This window comes from Delphinapterus leucas, chromosome 4 (assembly GCF_059928025.1).
Source record: "Delphinapterus leucas isolate spDelLeu-1000000601 "Yukka" chromosome 4, BTC_Dleu_Yukka2, whole genome shotgun sequence".
NCBI classification, from domain to species: domain Eukaryota; kingdom Metazoa; phylum Chordata; class Mammalia; order Artiodactyla; family Monodontidae; genus Delphinapterus; species Delphinapterus leucas.
This window is the reverse complement of record NC_143132.1, coordinates 147,570,381-147,588,139: the sequence shown is the minus strand read 5'-3', so window position 1 is coordinate 147,588,139 and position 17,759 is coordinate 147,570,381. Positions and strand designations below refer to the sequence as shown.

Here is a 17,759-nt window from a genome sequence, read left to right as displayed (position 1 = left end):
AATGTTGATACTGCCCCGAGTAAATCACTTTTTAAAGAGAGACTCGAAGCTTTTTTAACAGTTGCCCGAATATTGAACTAGGAGGGTGACAGTTCCTTGGAGCACCGATGAGTGCATCATTTTGGACCACTAAGGAATGGATCCAGTTCTTCACAAAATGCAGAAAAACGAGTCTGAGGTCGATTTATAAAGCAAAACCTCCGCTCACCCACAAATCATCGATGAAAGATATGTTCTTATTCAGTCCCTGGGACATCTCTTTTGTCAGCTCACTGCTAAAAAGAGCTTTTTATAAGTAGATTCTGTTAAGTATTTTCTATCCAAGTTCACATCCAAAAATTAATTTTTGTCCCTTTTTAAAATTAAGGGACCTACCATCTTTAACATTTACTCAAATAAAGTGGTCCCTTCATGTGGGAAAATATGCTTTTAGCATAGCTTAGGGAAGGCCAACATCTTAAAAGGGATTTGGTCCATGAAGTGTCCGAGAAGAGTCAGCAAGGTAAGCCACAGAAGAGATGGCACTATGAATAGCAAAGCCTGCTACCTCAACATTTTTTCCAAATAAGCCAAGTAGAAAAGTTATTTCATTCATTCCTTGTAAAAGCTCACAGTAGCCTTTTTGGAGAAATGAACGTTACCTCTGCATCTGGTATATCACCTGTTCCCACCTTCCTGTTGTCTTACTCCCCAGTAGGCTCCCGCCACCCAGAACACAAGCCAGCGTGAGCAGATGGGGGAGAAAAGGTCTCCCAACTCCACAGTAATGATTTCCCATCTTCAGAGCAGCAGTCAGCATGCTCGCTGGAGGCCCCGGACTTAGGTCGCTTTGCATCCTCCAGAAAGAGGGTGCTAGACAGTACCCCCTCCTCCCTGTCTGTGACATATGTCTCCTTGCTAGAATCTCTGAGTTTTTTCTGTCTTTCAAGCAAGTGTAACCCTTGAAGGGTGGATTGGAGGGAGGGGGAGGGGGTAGAGGAGCGGGGACAGCTTGTTTTTCGTTCTGTGCAGGCCCTGACATCCAAGCTTTGGCAGGACCGCCCACCTTGAACACCCAGGAAACACATGTCAGCAGCCGCCCCGTGTGTGCTTTAGGGAATCTTAGGACAGTTCATCGATGTCATTCAAACTAATGGACTCAGTGTTTAAGGATGCAAAGCCAAATACAATATGACAGTTCTTCTGTTAGGAATTGAGCAATAGTAATATCAGGGGTTGGCAAACGTGCCCCGAAACCAAGTCCATGAGTTTCGGTTACTGCTGTCATCTTTCCATTTTATTCTGCTATGCCCAGTAGAAAATCCTACCTTGGACCTTTTCATTACAAGGAAGAGCTCCTGTGTCTGAGTGAGGAATATGCAAGTGGTATAAGTACATAAAGCCAGGGCAAGTTAAATGGGATAATTACAATTTGGGTTAGCCTGGATGAACTGGCATTTCCATCCAATTTATGCAACAAAGTTGGAGGTCCCTTTAAGGTTTAGTGGACAACATCCTTCAAAATTTGTTGTGCCTTGCTATTCTACTAAACCATAAAACGATGTGGTTATTTTGAGAGGTGGGTGAGAGGGGACTGTTTATAATATGTTCATCTAAAACATTTAAATAATACAGTAAAATTGGACTCGATCTATATCATGTAAGCCAACTCCTGGGCCCCAGGCCGAGTTCCAGCATGTACTTGCCATGTGATTTGGGGCAAGTGATTTAACCTGTCTAAGGCTTAGCTTTTTAATCCCCACAGTGGAGATATTAAGCATACTGACCTCAGAAGGCTGTGGGAGAGACAGAGGCCCTGGCACTTGTCTGCAGCACTTTGCAATGCGCCCCTCACAATACATGCTTTCTGCAGTTATAAATTCCTACCAGACTTGAGTATCATGTCCAGAAATGTTCTCATATGACACAGCCTTGTGGATGTTATGTAAGTCACCAAAGCCTGGAACTGCACTGTATTCTCAGGTGGCCCTCTCCCATGCCTTGAGAGAAGAAGAAACATTGAACTTTAGGGCGCATGTCTACAGATATTGGAGAAAAAGGGTGCTAGGAAAGGAAAACTCCAGTGCCATGAGCTATGGGAAAAATTTGATAAAGAACTTGGAATTTTCTCCTCCCCAAGGACTGTTGTTTCAAGGGCTATCTGAGGTGGTCATGGGCATCTCAAGAGTCGAAAACCAGAATTAAACCAAATCTCTAAAGACAATTAATGCATCCCTTTAAATAATAAATGATTAAATTAATTAATTAATAAAGCATCACAAGTATCCAGCTCTTATTTCTCCAGTATAAAGTGTAGCAAACCTCTTCAGAGCTTCATTTAGCAACACAATTATGGCATGAAATAATATAATTTATTTATATGACTCATCGTTTAGAAAACATAAACGTGAACATGAGATTTTCCCATTAGCCTTGAGGAAATGCCAAAAAGATAAGAAGAGACTCTGTAGCCTCTGACATCTCCCTCAGATTTAGAATTATTTAGATTCACTTTGGGCCAACTGCCCTATATTTGAATAGGTCGAGCTAAAGGCCCGTACAGAGGTAAGGTCTAAAACCATCCATCACAGTCAGGAAGATACAAAATACTGGAGTCACTTATTTCTCGAAAATATGAAATGGTTGTCCTGGGTCTTTCTTTTTCATGCAGGGTTTCTTTAGAAGAACCATTCAGAAAAATCTCCATCCATCCTATTCCTGTAAATATGAAGGAAAATGTGTCATAGACAAAGTTACAAGAAATCAGTGCCAGGAATGTCGCTTTAAAAAATGCATCTACGTTGGCATGGCAACAGATTGTAAGTAACCTTCTTCCTTTGCTTCATATTCAAGGAGTGTTGACTGGGGAAAAGGTTGGCTCAAGGAAATCACCCAGGCAGGAGAGAAAGCAGGAACGCATGTGGACAGAGGGAGAGCACGCAGCATTCTCAGGGACCCTCACTCCCAGCCATAGCTGGGCCGTTTCCATCCTACCCTCCCCATCAACTCCTGACTCCGAAGGCATCCAGGTGATGGGTGAGAGACAGAGGTTAAACTGTCCCCATCATGCTTGCAGGACAGTCAGCAGTGCTTTGTCTACACAGAGGTTCCAGATGAGAGGTCTGTCCTTCCACCTCGATAAAGTGTAATTTTCCACACAACATTCATGTGGTGAGAAGCACAAGGACTAATATTTTTTCTAAAGCAGAGACAGGAATTTATTCTGTGGACATTTTTGGAGTCAGGGTACTGGTAGAAAACATCGTGTTCAGAAATTTCTAAAGAATGTGAACTTGAGTGCTATTGCATGACTCATTCTGCAGTTGGTTTTTTTGTTATATTTTTAGCCATAAAAACATTCCAAGCTGAAGTCATCCTACCCAGTTTTCAAAGTGCCACAGCATATGGTGGTGAGATTAGCCGTTGGGGTCTCTTCTCCCCACACTGTGCAAGGGATTTACACCAGTCACTTTAATTAATCTAATTATGAAATGAGAATCGTGTCATTCACAACATGTGGCCTCCCTTTTGCCAGGCATCAGGGTTTCTGGTTTCCACTGGCATAAATTTTTTTGCACATCAATGAAGGAGTCCTACTTTCAGTTTAAAGTAAAAGAAAGAAAAGAAAAAAGAATGCAATGAGGATTTTTCCTTGTGAAGAGGAAATAGTCACAGCTGCATTTATGCGACAAACAGGGTTCTCTCAGCTAGAACGACAACAAAAAATCTCTGGAACGTCCTGGTTTGCCCATTAAAGAAGACAGAAAGAGGAATCTTTTTTTTAAAAAAAAGAAAAGAGGAGGGTTGTGTCTGGGCATGAGGCTGGAAACCCTGGTTTAATCCTTCACCTCTGGCTGAGTTATTTGTCTTGATCTCTGAAAGGCTTTTAGCGGTTGCCAACAAAATGCCTGCTAAGGTTCTATGGAAATGAGTGACCTGTTGAATGTCCATTGCACTGTTTTATTAAGAAGTTAAAGAGATGAATGTTGATGAAGTTTAAAAACTCAGTGTTGATCTACACGGGGTGGAAATTTGAGTGCACCTTGCTTGCTTGTGAAGCATTACAAGAGCTCAGGTTTTATAGTCAGAAAAGCTGTTGGAGTCCCAGGCCTGCCACTTACTAGCTGTGTGCCCATCGGACTTAACTTCCGGTTTCCTTGTGTGAAGGTATCGCCAGCCCCACAGGTGGTTTTCAGGAATAAATTAGATAACGCACATCCAATGCCACGATCCCTGGCACCAGGGAAGCATTTGGGGAGTGAGGTTATGAGTGTAGCGCATTCCTCGTCTCCCTTAAGGAGTGAATCATGATGACTTCACAGGGCTCACCCATCCGCCCACATGTCTAAGTGCTCCCCTGACTCTGATGACCCAATCACATCTCCACGATTGGGGTTTCATTCTTCTGTTTGTGGATTTGCCAGGCACCTCTGGTTCTCTTCCTCTGCTACGTTTGCTTTTTTTTCTTTCCCTACCAGGTCGCGGCTTCCTCAAGAAATGGCCCTAGGACAGTGATATTGTAGGACCACAGTCAGGGGTCCTGGGTCTTGCCTTGCCTCTGCCATGAACTTGCTGTGTGACTTTAAGGAAGTCATGATCTCCCTCCTCCTCTGTGAAGGAGGGCGTTGCACTAGTTGAGAGCTGAGGACCCTCCATTGGTAAAACCCTATGACTCTGTAGTACAAAACCTGAGTCTTTCCATGCCACTGAGGGCTACTGAGAGTCTGGTGAAATGGTTTCGTTTTGGAAATTAACCACAGAAATATAGGTTTCTTGTCACCTGCCCTTCTTATTTCCCTTTTGCATAAATGATAAAAGTCGTGGCTCTACTTCCTGAGCATGTATAGTGCATTCTCACACTGATACCCTGCAAAGTAGGTATTATTGATCCGATTTTTTTAAAGATTTTTTTTGATGTAGATCATTTTAAAAGTCTTTATTGAATTTGTTACAATATTGCTTCTGTTTTATGTTTTGGATTTTGGGCCGCGAGGCATGTGGGATCTTAGCTCCCCAGCCAGGGATGGAACCCGCAACCTGTGCATTGGAAAGAGAAGTCTTAACCACTAGACTGCCAGGGAAGTCCCTTGATCGGATTTTATATGGGAAGAAATGAAAACTCAGAGAGCCTCAGTAACCTTCCAAAGGTCACACAGCTAGAATGTGGTAATATAGGGATTCAAACCCGAGTCTTTCTCACACCTTTGAGCGTTGACCAGGTAGAGAGGAATGCAAAGTGAGTGCCTGTGAGGCCTGAGCTAGGCCCCGCCATACTCCAATCAGCCTTCAGGAAACGAATGAAGAGTTAGACTCCTTTTTCCTTTGAGGAAGGGATCGCCAGCCTCTGTTTACTGCTCAAGAACTTTCTGAACCTGCAGTTCTTCTTAGTAAGAGCCATTTGCGGGGCAGAGGGAAGGAACAGAAACCCCAAGAGTGAATTCATATGATTGGCTAGACAGACACACCTGTGAACCTATAGGTAGGATGGGCTTTACCTGTCTCTGGTTCATTCTTATCTAGGGCCCCCCCCCCTCTGTGGGGCTGAGATGCCCAGTGTCCAGCCCCCATCCCCCCCACCCCACCCCCATCTTTGTTCTAGAAAGCTGGCTAGGCATCCGGAGTTTGGTGCTGGGGCTAGTGGTGGAAGATGGCTGTCGTCCATAGCACTTTGCTGCCAAGGGAGAAATGGCCCAGGGTGACCCCCGCAGGCCCCCTGAGCGGGCTATGCAGCGGCCCGAGCCGCCGCGGGTCTGCCAGGTGTCTGGGGAGTGTCTGTTCTGTGTCCCTCCCTGCCCCCAGTGGTCCTGGACGACAGCAAGCGTCTGGCCAAGAGGAAGCTGATCGAGGAGAACCGGGAGAAAAGGCGGCGGGAGGAGCTGCAGAGATCCATCGGTCACAAGCCCGAGCCCACCGACCAGGAGTGGGAGCTCATCAAGACCGTCACCGAGGCCCACGTGGCCACCAACGCCCAAGGGAGCCACTGGAAGCAGAAGCGGAAGTTCCTGGTAAGGCCCCGCCCCTTCCGCTTCCACTTCCACCTCTGCGCGATCCGTTTGGTCCTCAGAATCCAGGATGCTGGTGTCCTCGCTGCATCTGATTGACCGGAGTAGAGTACAGAAGCAGGATATAAACCCAGGTCTGTCTGACCTTCTCCTGCCTGTGAGTCACTGAATTCTAACGCACTTACCTCTTTGCTTTTGCTGTAAGGGCAGCCCTGGATCAACTAATTAGCAAAATTCTTTACCTGCTAGCTTTCCCTTTTTATACCTATGTCTTCCTTCAGATGCCCATTTATATACATACCTAGTCCCCTAAACTCACTCCAAAATATCCCCTTTAGAATCACCCCTAGAATGAAGTGACTCATATCTCATATTTTTATGCCAACAGAAGTCAAAATGTTGAGTTTAAAATAAATTATCTCGCGTCCAGGAGGACGGTGGGAATGGGGAGAAGGGATGGGGGAGGGGAGTGTAAAGAAAAACAGGCCTTTCCAGACCCTTGGAATAGCAATGTTTGATGTTTTTATAAAAACTACCCATCGTGAAAGTCCTTCCTTCTATTTCTTCTTTGGACTTCACAACGCTTTGGGGTAGGTAGGCTGGAATCACTATGCGCGTTTTATAGGTACACAAACCAAGCCTTCAGTGTCTCGCCCGAAGGTCACAATGCCAGAAAGTGGCTGGGCCAGGCCCAAAGGCCAACTCACGTCTGTTGTCCCCAGTTCCCAGATGGACCACCCGTCCCACCACCAGCTGGTGTTGGGCCGTCTCGGAGACTGACCCAGCTCTTAGTTTATGACATGAAGCTTTATGAGGACCTCACTCAGTCCCAGCATCGGATATTCTGTGGGTCTGTTTGTATCTCCCGGGTAGGTGAGGGCACTCCTCATCTAACAAAGAGATATAGGCTGTCATTGTCTTCACGCCTCAACATCACCACTATAATGGGCTAGCTTTTGGTTTGGTTTGGTTTGGTTGGTTTCATGAAGACGGTATAACAACAACCTTAAAGGAAATTTTTGGAAAGGAAAAGCTTACCCATAATCCACCTGCCCTCCAATAATTACCTTCATTGTTGTTAACGAGCAGCTTCTAACACACTTTGTTGATGGCAGCCACTAACAGTTAAGTTAGGAGACACTTGGATGGCCCTGGCCAAGTGACAGGTACCAGTGTAAGTGCTTTCCAGATATTAACTCCCTATGTCAACCAACCTATGTAGGTAGATGTGGTTAATATCTCCATTTTACAAACGGAGACAAAGAAGTTAAGGAGATTTACCCTCAATCCCCCAGCTAGTAAGCAGTGGTGATGGACACAGCCCAGCTCCAGGATCCATGCTCTTAACCACCACACTATGCAACGTGGTTGAAACGTGTGGTATCTTTTCACCAGGGTGACTGCCAATAAATTCTCTCCTCCCTGTCTTCACGGCCCATTCTCTCCCATGGAGAGGTGGAGTGTACTCCTCTCTTCCCTTGAGGCTGGGCTGGGCTGTGATTCCTTGAAGCAATGGATTTGGGCAGAGCGACTTCTAAGGCTGAGTTATAAGAAGGCTTGCAGTTCCGCACTGGTTATGTTGGAGAGGGACGCCATCTGGTCTCTCTGAGGGAAGCCAACTGCCATGTAAAAAAAAGTCCAACTACCTTGAGACCACCATGCTGTGAGGAAGCTCAAGCCAGCCATTTGGAGAGATTCCCAACCAGCCCAGGCACCAGAAATGTGAATAAGAAAGCCTGCAGGTGACACCAGACTCTGCTGCCATTTCATGAGGGACCCCAAGTGAGAACCACCCAGCTGAGCCCATCAATCCACAGAACTCTGAGAGAGAGAGTGAAAATTTGTTGTTTTCAGCCACTAAGTTTTGGGGAGGTTTGTTACACAGCAGTAGATAACCAGAATAGAGCCCAGTAAATATCTGTGTAACAAACCATCCAGTTCCATGGGCCCATCCTCAGAAACAGCACAACTAAGCCCTGTGTCTTAGCCACTTGACACATTTACGCACATCCCCTGCAGCAGGGTGACTCTGACTGAGTATTTATGCTCAGGAGAAAAAGTTCACGCTTTTGAGGGGTGAATTATTCCCGCAAGGACATTAAGAATCCTTCATTAGGGACTTTCCTGGTAGTACAGCTGTTAAGACTTCACCTTCCAAAGCAGGGGGTGCGGGTTCAATCCCTGGTTGGGGAGCTAAGATCCCACATGCCCCCCGGCCAAAACACCAAAACATAAAACAGAAACAATATTGTAACCAATTCAATAAAGTCTTTAAAAATGGTCCACATCAAAAAAATCTCTAAGAAACAAAAAAAACAATCCTTCATTAAAGACAGCTTTGCTACATAGTATCCATGTCCTGAACTGGCTTCTGCACGTTCAGATTTGCATTTCTTGTGTGGCCAAGACCACTTTTTTTGCTTACAACACTGCTATGTATATTACTTCATTTATTTTTATGTGATGATTGCCCATCTTGTTCTGGAAAAGAATTTGAGGAGGCCTATTATGTTAATAATAGTGTGGCAATGTCATAAGGGATTAAAAATTATACGTTGTCATAAAAGCTAGAAGTATTCATTTATCTGGAATGGGTAAGTAACTTACTTCCCAAAAGGAGCTTCTTCATCGTTTTTTACCCGAAGACCAGGACTCAAGTCATAAACAGAGATGGGTGGTTGGACCGGGGTTTCAAATCGATACGCCTGTGAAAATGAGTCATTGGCAAGTAAGGAACTTTTGCAAAAGCCATGCAGATTTTCACAGTAATTCTAAAGCCACTCTTTAAAACTACTTCCAAAAACATTTAAGTCATTCTCCAATCCACTCAAATCTCTGATGGTGCAGAAGTACCGATTCCTGTGTGGTGGCAGTGATGATGAAAAGTAGATGTGGACTGAGAGGGGGGGCAAGAGGCCGGTGGTGGTGAACAAGGGAAAGCAGAGTCTCTCCACCAAGGCAGCTCACATCTGCGCTCCCAGATGTGGAAGACACTGGATTGGAGTAAACTCCGTACAGCGACAGTATTGTCTGTTGAACACTGTGTTGTTTTTACCCGCCAGAGTTCTTGGACTCCCTAATCAATAGAAATTGATCAGAGGCCAGATAAGGAATTCAGGCAAGGCTTTATTGGGGTCCCTGCTGCAGCAGGAGGGAGCGAGAACAAGTAGCAGTTGCCCTTGCTAGCTCCCTGGGGGGAGTGGGGGGGGGTGAGCTGGTTCCTTATATGTGGGGACGGGAGGGGTGGGGCCAGAGGGATGTCCTAGGTGGTCTGCCCACCCCTTGGTGGTGCTGAGTGCAAGGAGCATGCCCAGTACTGTGCTTTTGCTCCCGGCTCTTCAGAAGTGGCAGGTGGGTTTGTTTTTTACTTTGGTCTTTTTGTTTCGTCTTGTCCATTATTTGCCCCAACTGCACATGTACGCAGTTATTTTTAGTCCCTTATAGTTTCTTTGTATTTTCTTGTGGGAGGAGACGTTTGTCCGGGTGCAAGCCCTGCAGCCAAGGGTCCCAGGTCCCAGGTCCCAGCCTGTCTCCTTATTACTCTGCTCCCTTAGTTCACATGCAAAGGTATGGCTTTGGGTGGATTTTCCACCAGGTATCAAATGTGACCATCAGAACCAGGGTGGGCCTGCCCCACTTTTCCCCGGCAGAACTACTGTCTGATGACACAAATTCTCAATAACAGCCTCAGAAAAGGGGCATAAGCAGAAGGGTGATGCAGGATGGGTGATTTGACCACGTGTGGTCATAAAACAGGTGCAATCAAGCCAGGAAGGCTTCTGTCACCCAAAATGATTATAATTACATCAGAAGAAGGCAGTGTAGTCTAGTAGTTATGTGCATAGAAACTGGAACCAGACAGCCTGAGTTTGTTGCTTGCCTCTGTTGCTTTTTAATTATGTGACTTTGGGTAAGTTACTTCCCATCTCTAAGTCTCGGTTGCCTTTATGCCCTTATCAATGGTGTAAAAGTAATCGATAGAAGTGCTTGGCATGTCGTTAACAAGCTCCTACGGAGTTACAGTGTGCATCATCCCTGCACCACCACCCGTACCATCCTGTCCCTGCTTTCCCCAGGAAAAGGCCCAAGGCCCAGGGACCTCTCATCACCATTTGTTCCCCATCACAAAGGTGCGGGGAGACACACTGTGATCACTCAGAGGAAGAGAAGAGTCCCGTCTGGCCCCATCCCCTCTGCATGTGCCAGAGACCCCAGCCAAGAAGCCCTCAGCTCTGAGACAGCCACTTGCAAAGGGGTCAGCTGGTGGCACTTCCGATTCACCTTGAACAATTCTGATGCAACAGTCAAAGCACAAAGCCCCAGTTCGTCTCGATTTGTGTCATACCAGCTACCTCTAGTGCTGAGCTAGGGTTGAAGCCCACACCTGCACACACCCCTGAATCTCTCCTTCTATAGGTCCCCCCCTCCACTGCCCCAGAGGATACGTGCTGGATTCCTTATTGACCTTCACCCCATCTCCAGCCCATCAGAAACCCCTGCCCTGGGCTCCCTAGGTATGTCTCCAAGTCCCACTTTTCTCCATCTCTCCTGCTGCCCCCGTGGTCCAGCCCACTTCATCTCCTGCCCAAACCACTGCTGCTGTTCTCCCACCCCTTCCTTGGCAACCACATCCCTTCTCCACATAGGACCATAAATTTTGTCGTGCTGCTCCCATTTAAAGCCTTTCAGCGGTGCCCCATGGCATTTAAAATGTGCCCATCTCCCCTCCATGGCCCTGAAGGCCCATCGTGATGGGACCCTTGCCGCCCCTCCATCCTCTGGGCCTAACCACACGGGCCTCCTTTCTGACCTTGGGACTTTGCACTGGGTTTGCCCTCTGCCGAAAATGTCCTCTGCATCTGTGGAAGGCTGCCTTCTTGACATTCTGCAAGTTAAAGCTCACACATTACTTCTCAAAGGGGCCTGGCTGACCACCCTACCTCCTGAGCCCCATTAAGTCATCTCCAGTCTTATCACAAACTAAAATTCTTCCATGAGAGTATTCTTTTCATTTATTGTCTGTCTTCCTTCACTGTATGAAGGTTCCTTGAGGATACATTGTTCATTGCTGTCACCTCAGCATCTCGAACAAGGCCTGACCCCATAGTAGTTGCTCAATAAACATTGGTTGAGTGCATGTATAAACACAGGTTTATTCACTCCCTCAATCCTCCACCATTTGGCCCAGTGCCGTCTACACAGTAGACAGATACTCAAGGCATATCCCCCCACCTCGAGTTCATATCTTAGATGTGTACCTGCATAACTACAATAAAAGTAATAGTAATAAGTGCCTAGATGCCAGATGAGTGGTTACATGGGCCACCAGGTGTATTCAAATGAGGTAGAATCATTTCCCACTGAGGCCATCTGAGAGGGCTTCGAGGAGAAGACAGAATTGCAAGTGGGTGGGATTTGGAATTGGCAGAGATGAGACAGAAGTGAGGACTTTGAAGAAAGCAAAAGTCCAGGAGGAAGGCCGCCCCGAGATGGAAAAGCATGAAGCAAGTTGTGGCAGAGACGGGAAGAGGTAGGCAGGGCAGGCTCCGGAGGTCCATTAGGGCCCCCTGCCCACCCCTTTGAGCAGCTCAAGCACTATGATCCACAGAGGCAAAAACCAGGCTTCCCCACAGTCCCCAGTGGTGAGCCTGCAAGCCTCACCTATCCTCAGTCTCCAAGTTCGATCTCATGTGCATAAACACACGTGTGTGTGAGCACACGTGTTCAGGGAGTGCACTCTAGGCTACTAGCTGTAAGAAGCGATCCAGTAGATTCAATTGTGCCAAATATTGGTACTCTATTTTTAACATCTTCCAAATATTTTAGCAAATAGTGTGTTGTCCTTATGGGTAAAAAACCTTCAGGGAAGTCACAAACGAGCTCAGCTTTAATTGTATTCCTGATGCGTTAACTTGGGTCAATTCATACATTTTCTTTTTTCAGCCTCTAAGTTTTTACTGACATGAGTTTTCAAAAACAAGCATCCATATTAGTGTGGGGGGCGAGGGTGGGGGAAGAGGGAAGGACAGGGAGAAGGAACTCTGCTCTATTGGTAATAAAGCTCCAGGTTCACCCCAGACGGTCGTTGCAAACAACCTCGATCATCCTGGCTGGAGCTCGAATCTCCCGGAACCAGCAGACACCACACCAAGCTCCTATATGTTTTTTTCTAGTATCCAAGGCCTATTATGGATAGAAAGCTTAATAATGTAATAGAAGGCTTCTACTTTGTATGTGGTTTTACTTCTAGCAATTGTATTTTCCATTAAATACCCAAAGGCTTAAAAGTAAATTTTTTTCCTACTCTGATACTTATCAACAGGAAAGCTTGTGAGGTTGTTACATTTGGGCATTTAATTTTAGTTAAAATTGTCATATTTCCTTGTATAATTTCCCTCCTATTTTTCAAACCTTTAGAGGTATCACAGACAGTGATTCAAATTCCCCACAGACTCACAGATTAAATGGAAATTATTAATATCCATAGTAAGCCACTGAAGACCATTCCAGGCCAAAGCTATGTTATTAAAATATTTTTATTTCTTAAAAAGTTCACCCTATGTGTGTGTGTGTGTGTGTGTACACCTCCCTACCTTTTTAATGTGTGACCATGTTCCTTTTATCAGTTGATCTTCATAAGAGAGCTGTACAGTAGACACACAGGTGAGACAGGCCGCATTTCGGGGTGGCAGAGATTAGAAAGACCAGCAAGGAGGTCTGAAGGATGCCAGAAGTAGCAGTGACCAAACTTCACTGTGTATCAGAATCACGCCCAGACTTTCTGTGTACCTTTTCCCTTAGCTCAGTCTATGTGAGAAAGACAGAGAGACAGAGAGAGAGAGAGAGTGAGAGAAGCTGTACATGTGATTATTCCATCAATTCCGTCTGCACCCGGAGAACCAGTAGCCTTCCTAGGCTTTGCCATGCCAGCAGTTGCCCCAAAATATCGTCATTGATTCTGAAACAAGACGGAAAGCAGCCTTCTTTCCCATCCACTCACTGCCCCCAAAACAAACAATAAAAAAAGTAAAATAAAATAAACAGAATTCCAGAAAGGTCAATGCTGCCAGAATTTGTTATGTAATAGATTTAAAAATCCTTCCCCAGGCTGTACCCACAACTTTGACCACACTTTGGAGGGCCTGGGCTGTTCCTGTTGACCCTGGTGCCCTGGCAACAAGAGAGTGAAAGAATCATCCCTGCTTTTCTTCGTGCTAAAACTTAGACGTGAGCAGTAACAGGGGAGATGGGGGAAGAGAAATGGGAAGTGGGTTCCTCAGTGCTAGCCCAGTGGTTCTCAAAGTGTGGGCTTAGACCAGAAGCATCGGTGCCCTGGGAAGTTGTTAGGAACTCAGATTCTCTAACAGAGACCTACTAAATTGGAAAGTCTGGGGGGTCATTCTGATGCACAGGAAAGTCTGGGGGACCTTAGAGGCAGGCCACGGTCTTGTCACCAGCGGTGCGCTCACCAGCCATTCAGCGGTGACGGCTCAGCAGGCTCACAGAGCCAGTACCCGCTGCCCTCTCTGCCCCGCTTCCTGCGCCTCCCACCCTGCTGCCTCGTTCCTGCATGTGCACCGTGACTCTAGGCAAAGAGGGTCACCGTCGGGCAGGGTAGGATCCTCTGATCCCATTAAACTTCCTGGAAGACCAGCAATCAGTCCTGGCCTCAGGGGACCGTCTTTAACCTCCCTGGGTGCTCCTTTGCCCACCTGCCTGCCGGGAATTGGGTGAGGACCCCTGAGGCGGTCTTTGTCATCACAAGGACCAGGAAGGGTGACCGGGAGGACTGTCCCTGGCAGGGAGCAGTGCTGACAACAGCAGAGGGTGGAGAGGCCACAGCACGGCGGTCACTGGACAGCAGGCCAAGGAGCTGGAAGGCCCCAGTGGACATGGGGGCCTGGCGTGTGCACAGCGCCTGAGGGCTTGCGCACGTGATGCTTCTGCACCAGTAGGCCTGGGGAGGGGGCCGGGATTCTGCATTTCCAGCAAGTCTCCAGATGACACCCAAGCTGCTGACACCCACCCTGTGAGCAGCAAGGCGATGGATGGTTGCGAACAAGGGCAGAGAAGTCGTACCAGTCCATTCTCCACTCTGCCCTCCAGTTTGCCCAGCGTACACAGCCCAGTCCCTGGAGGCGACCCAAAGCAGAGGGCTTCCCCCAGCCCGCGGAGGCCTCCTCCAGCTGGCGTGTGGAGGGCTCGAGCCAAGCAAAAGGCATCGGAAGCAAGAATGACGCCCCTGGGTGCTGTTGGCCAGACCTCCCCATCCCTGCCCACGCCGTGCCCACCTCCCACAGAAAGGCACCCCCCAGAGCCCCCAGAGCATAGGTCACCTTTGTGCGGTCAGAAGCATCCCTGTTGTTCCTCCCTCTCTCCCTCTTTCTCTCCCTCTTTCTCTCTCTCTCACTTTCTCTTTCTTTCTGCAGCAACAATCCTGTGGCCGTGATCACTGGGGGCCTTTGAAAGCAATGGCCAAGACAGGTATCTTTGATCAGAGAACTAAAGGACGTGAAAACTCTAGGGTCTGTTAACACAAGATGCGGAGAGTGTACAGTATGTCAGTTCAGAAGAGATTTTCTGCCGCGTGAGAACCGTGATCCGTGATCCCTTCGATGTCTCCATTTAAATTTTCTTTGTCTCACCTCAGCCAGAAGACATTGGACAAGCGCCAATAGTAAACGCCCCAGAAGGTGGAAAGGTCGACTTGGAAGCCTTCAGCCATTTTACAAAAATCATCACACCAGCAATTACCAGAGTGGTGGATTTTGCCAAAAAGTTGCCTATGTTTTGTGAGGTGAGGAGATTGCTCTTCCTTCTTCATTCTTTCTCATTGTAGTTTCCTCGATCTCCAGGAATACTGACTATGACGTGTAATTTAATACTAATTAGTCGGGGCTTAGTCATACGAAAGCCATGGCAGTACAGAACGGCAATGCACTGTTTCGTGCGCCTCCCCACCTTCTCTGTTGGGTCGTCATCCATTAGCTTGTCCACATGAGGTCGACAAAGAGCCTCTCGACCTGCCTGGCTCCAGGCGCAGGAAAACATGACAGCCATCGCTCCATCAGTCAGCACCCGTGATGTCCCGGTTGCCACGCCCAGGTTTGCCACTCTAAATCCAGTCCTGCTAACAGATCAGCAGGATAGCTCTAATTAACCCCATTTCACAGATGGGGAAAATTAAGATCAAAGAGATGAATTTCACCCACTCAAGGTGAGGCCGTGGTTCTTTTGAGTCTCCAGCTGTATTATTTCCACTACGTATCCCAGCAAGATGGCTGTGTGGTGGTTTCTTCATCCTCAAGGACAGGTGAAACGACCCTCACAGAGCAAGGATCTTAAAATCTCCGTAAGTCTTCCCTCTTAGAAGCTCACCCTTTCTTGCCCCACCTTCAGGGCACACTGAAGAGCTCACCCACCAGAGCTCATAGACTTTCCTCGGGACACTTCATCCCAACTGTAGCCGTCCTACCATGTGGGAGCTGAGGGCACGGGCTCTGCAGGGCCGAGCGTCCTTGATTAGTTATCAGATGTCTTCAAACCTTGGTTATCTCATCTTTAAAATAGGAGTCAGAGTAAGATCTACCTCTTAGAACTATTAGGAGGCTTCAATGGGATAATTTATGGGTAGTGCCTGGGTCATAAATGTTCCATAAATTTCAGCTGTGAATTCTGCTGTTCTTTCATCTATTACATTACCATTCTGTCTCTAATCTTCTTTTTTTTTTTAATCAAATGGGGTTGATGATGTTTTCCGGAGAATCTTCCCCTTCGAAAAACCCCACCGAGGGCCAACCTGTTGCTCTTCAGACCTCCAAGAGGTCCCAGAAAGATCTCGAACAGAGGGCCACGTCCTGCCCCCGGCCCCTTATGGAAGCTACCTGAGTGCCAGGGAACCTAGTCTCCCCCAGAAGGAGGCTTAGTGTCCTCACCTGGAACGACCCCATCCCACCGTGGCCTCCAGTTCACGTGCATCTGAGTTTGCAGTCAAGGGAGCCCGCTAGGATCCTGAGAGACCTCAGACCCTGATAGGGACCCTTCTCGTGGCCATTTCTGAGCCTGCACAGAAGCCATACCTGGAAGGACAGAACAGGGGGCTTCGGGACACAGGAATCTATCTGGTCGTAGGCCTCGCTGAGACAGAGTGTATGCCTCCTGGTCACCCCCAGCCGCAGGGTGCTGGGGGCCAGGTGCCACGCGGGCCGCCAGCAGCTGCGTGGTGGGGACCACTTGTACCCACCCCAGGGGAGCCGGCGAGCCCTGGACGAGGAACTGTGACTTGTATCTGTATTTGGTGTGCTTTTCCATGCCTCTGACCATTTTTTTAAATTAACGTCTATTAAAGTTTTGGAGGCTGTTACAGAAATCATACGTATTCATTGGAGACCGACACAGCACAATAAAGGCAACGATTCATGGTAACACCACCAGGAGATGAACTGCTGACATTTTGGAGCGTAGTTCCTTTTCTCAAACCTGTGTGTGTATACACACGTGCATATATACACACACATACATATACGGAATATATTAATATAGTTTGTACCATAATGAACGTTCTACTTAGGAAACTACCTTTTCAGACTTTTTACTAAAGAGTAAGGGGCACATATCATAAGGGTGCAGGTCAGTGAATTGTCACAGACCCAACACACCCGCGTAACCAGCACCAAGATAAAGAAACAGATCACTGCCAGCACCCTGGTGTCTAATGCCTTAACTTTCTACCCTCAGCTGTAGAACATAACATTTAAGTGTTCTCTCATGAAATAATATTGCTTAACTCTACAGTTACTTAATTTTTAAATTGTTATACAATTTTTAAAGGTTACTTTCCATTTACAGTTATTACAAAATATGGCTCTATTCCCCGTGTTGTACAATACACGCTTGAGCCATCTTATACTCAATAGGTTGTATCTCCCCCTCCCCTCCCCCCTACTGGTAACCACGAGACAAAATAATATTTAATGACCACATAGTATGCTAAGGAATAGCTCTCCCATAATTTAGGTTCTCTGCTGTTACAGGATCTTTAGCTCACATCCAGTTTTTCACTAATATAAATATTCTGCAGCGAGCATCCTGGTACCTACGCCCAGTTCACAAAGCTGCCTATTTCCTAAGGGCAAATCCTAGAAGCGGAATTTAAGGACCTTGGCTACACCTTTTAGGGCTCTCGATACGTGTTGCCAAGTTGCCCTCTAGAAAGTGTGTACCCTCTCGCGGCTGTGCCGTGGACACCGGCTTCCTCTGACTCCAGGTACCATCTTTCGTTCCTGTGCACTGGGTTGAGTTTGTTTCCCTGGACCTCTCTTGGTCCTCTCTCTCCGGGCTGTGCCCTCTTTTCTCAGTCCCTGGTGTCTGGAAAGAACTCCGTTGAGTTTGCTAGCTCTACAACTTGAGCTAGCCTATCAGTCCTGTGTTCCCCTTTGAATACCCACCAGAAAATGTTTTTCAGAAAATGTAAAGCTCGTGGAAACCGGCCTCTGAGAGATATGTCAGTTAAAGAAAGAAAAGAAGCCTTCCCACCACCAGCCACAAACACGCCGTGCACTTATGTCCTTGGCAAGGCTGAGGGCTCAGCACGCAACTTTTCAAGCATGAGTTGCGGCGAGCTTCTCCCTTCAAGTTTCCCTTAGGAATTTACGTCTGCTTCAAAGTCATGATTTCATCTCTCTTTCAACCCTGATATTTTGTAGTCTCCAAACTGAAAAAAAATGTGGGCGGGCGGCTACTTTGACAGCAGAGATGCGTACGCTTCTGGTGTTTGTG

The 17,759-nt window shown here is 47.1% G+C and overlaps 1 protein-coding gene across 21 annotated transcripts in view; it reads left to right on the top strand.

Moving 5' to 3' along the window:
• Positions 1–17,759, top strand: part of THRB (thyroid hormone receptor beta) — a 397,985-nt gene that overhangs the window by 373,091 nt on the left and 7,135 nt on the right. For all 21 annotated transcript variants that reach the window (XM_089911216.1, XM_089911223.1, XM_089911214.1 and 18 more), the window contains 3 exons: positions 2,651–2,798; positions 5,779–5,984; positions 14,632–14,778. In XM_089911216.1, the coding sequence (XP_089767342.1) occupies positions 2,651–2,798; positions 5,779–5,984; positions 14,632–14,778 (501 nt within the window). The remainder of the gene's footprint in view (positions 1–2,650; positions 2,799–5,778; positions 5,985–14,631; positions 14,779–17,759) is intronic.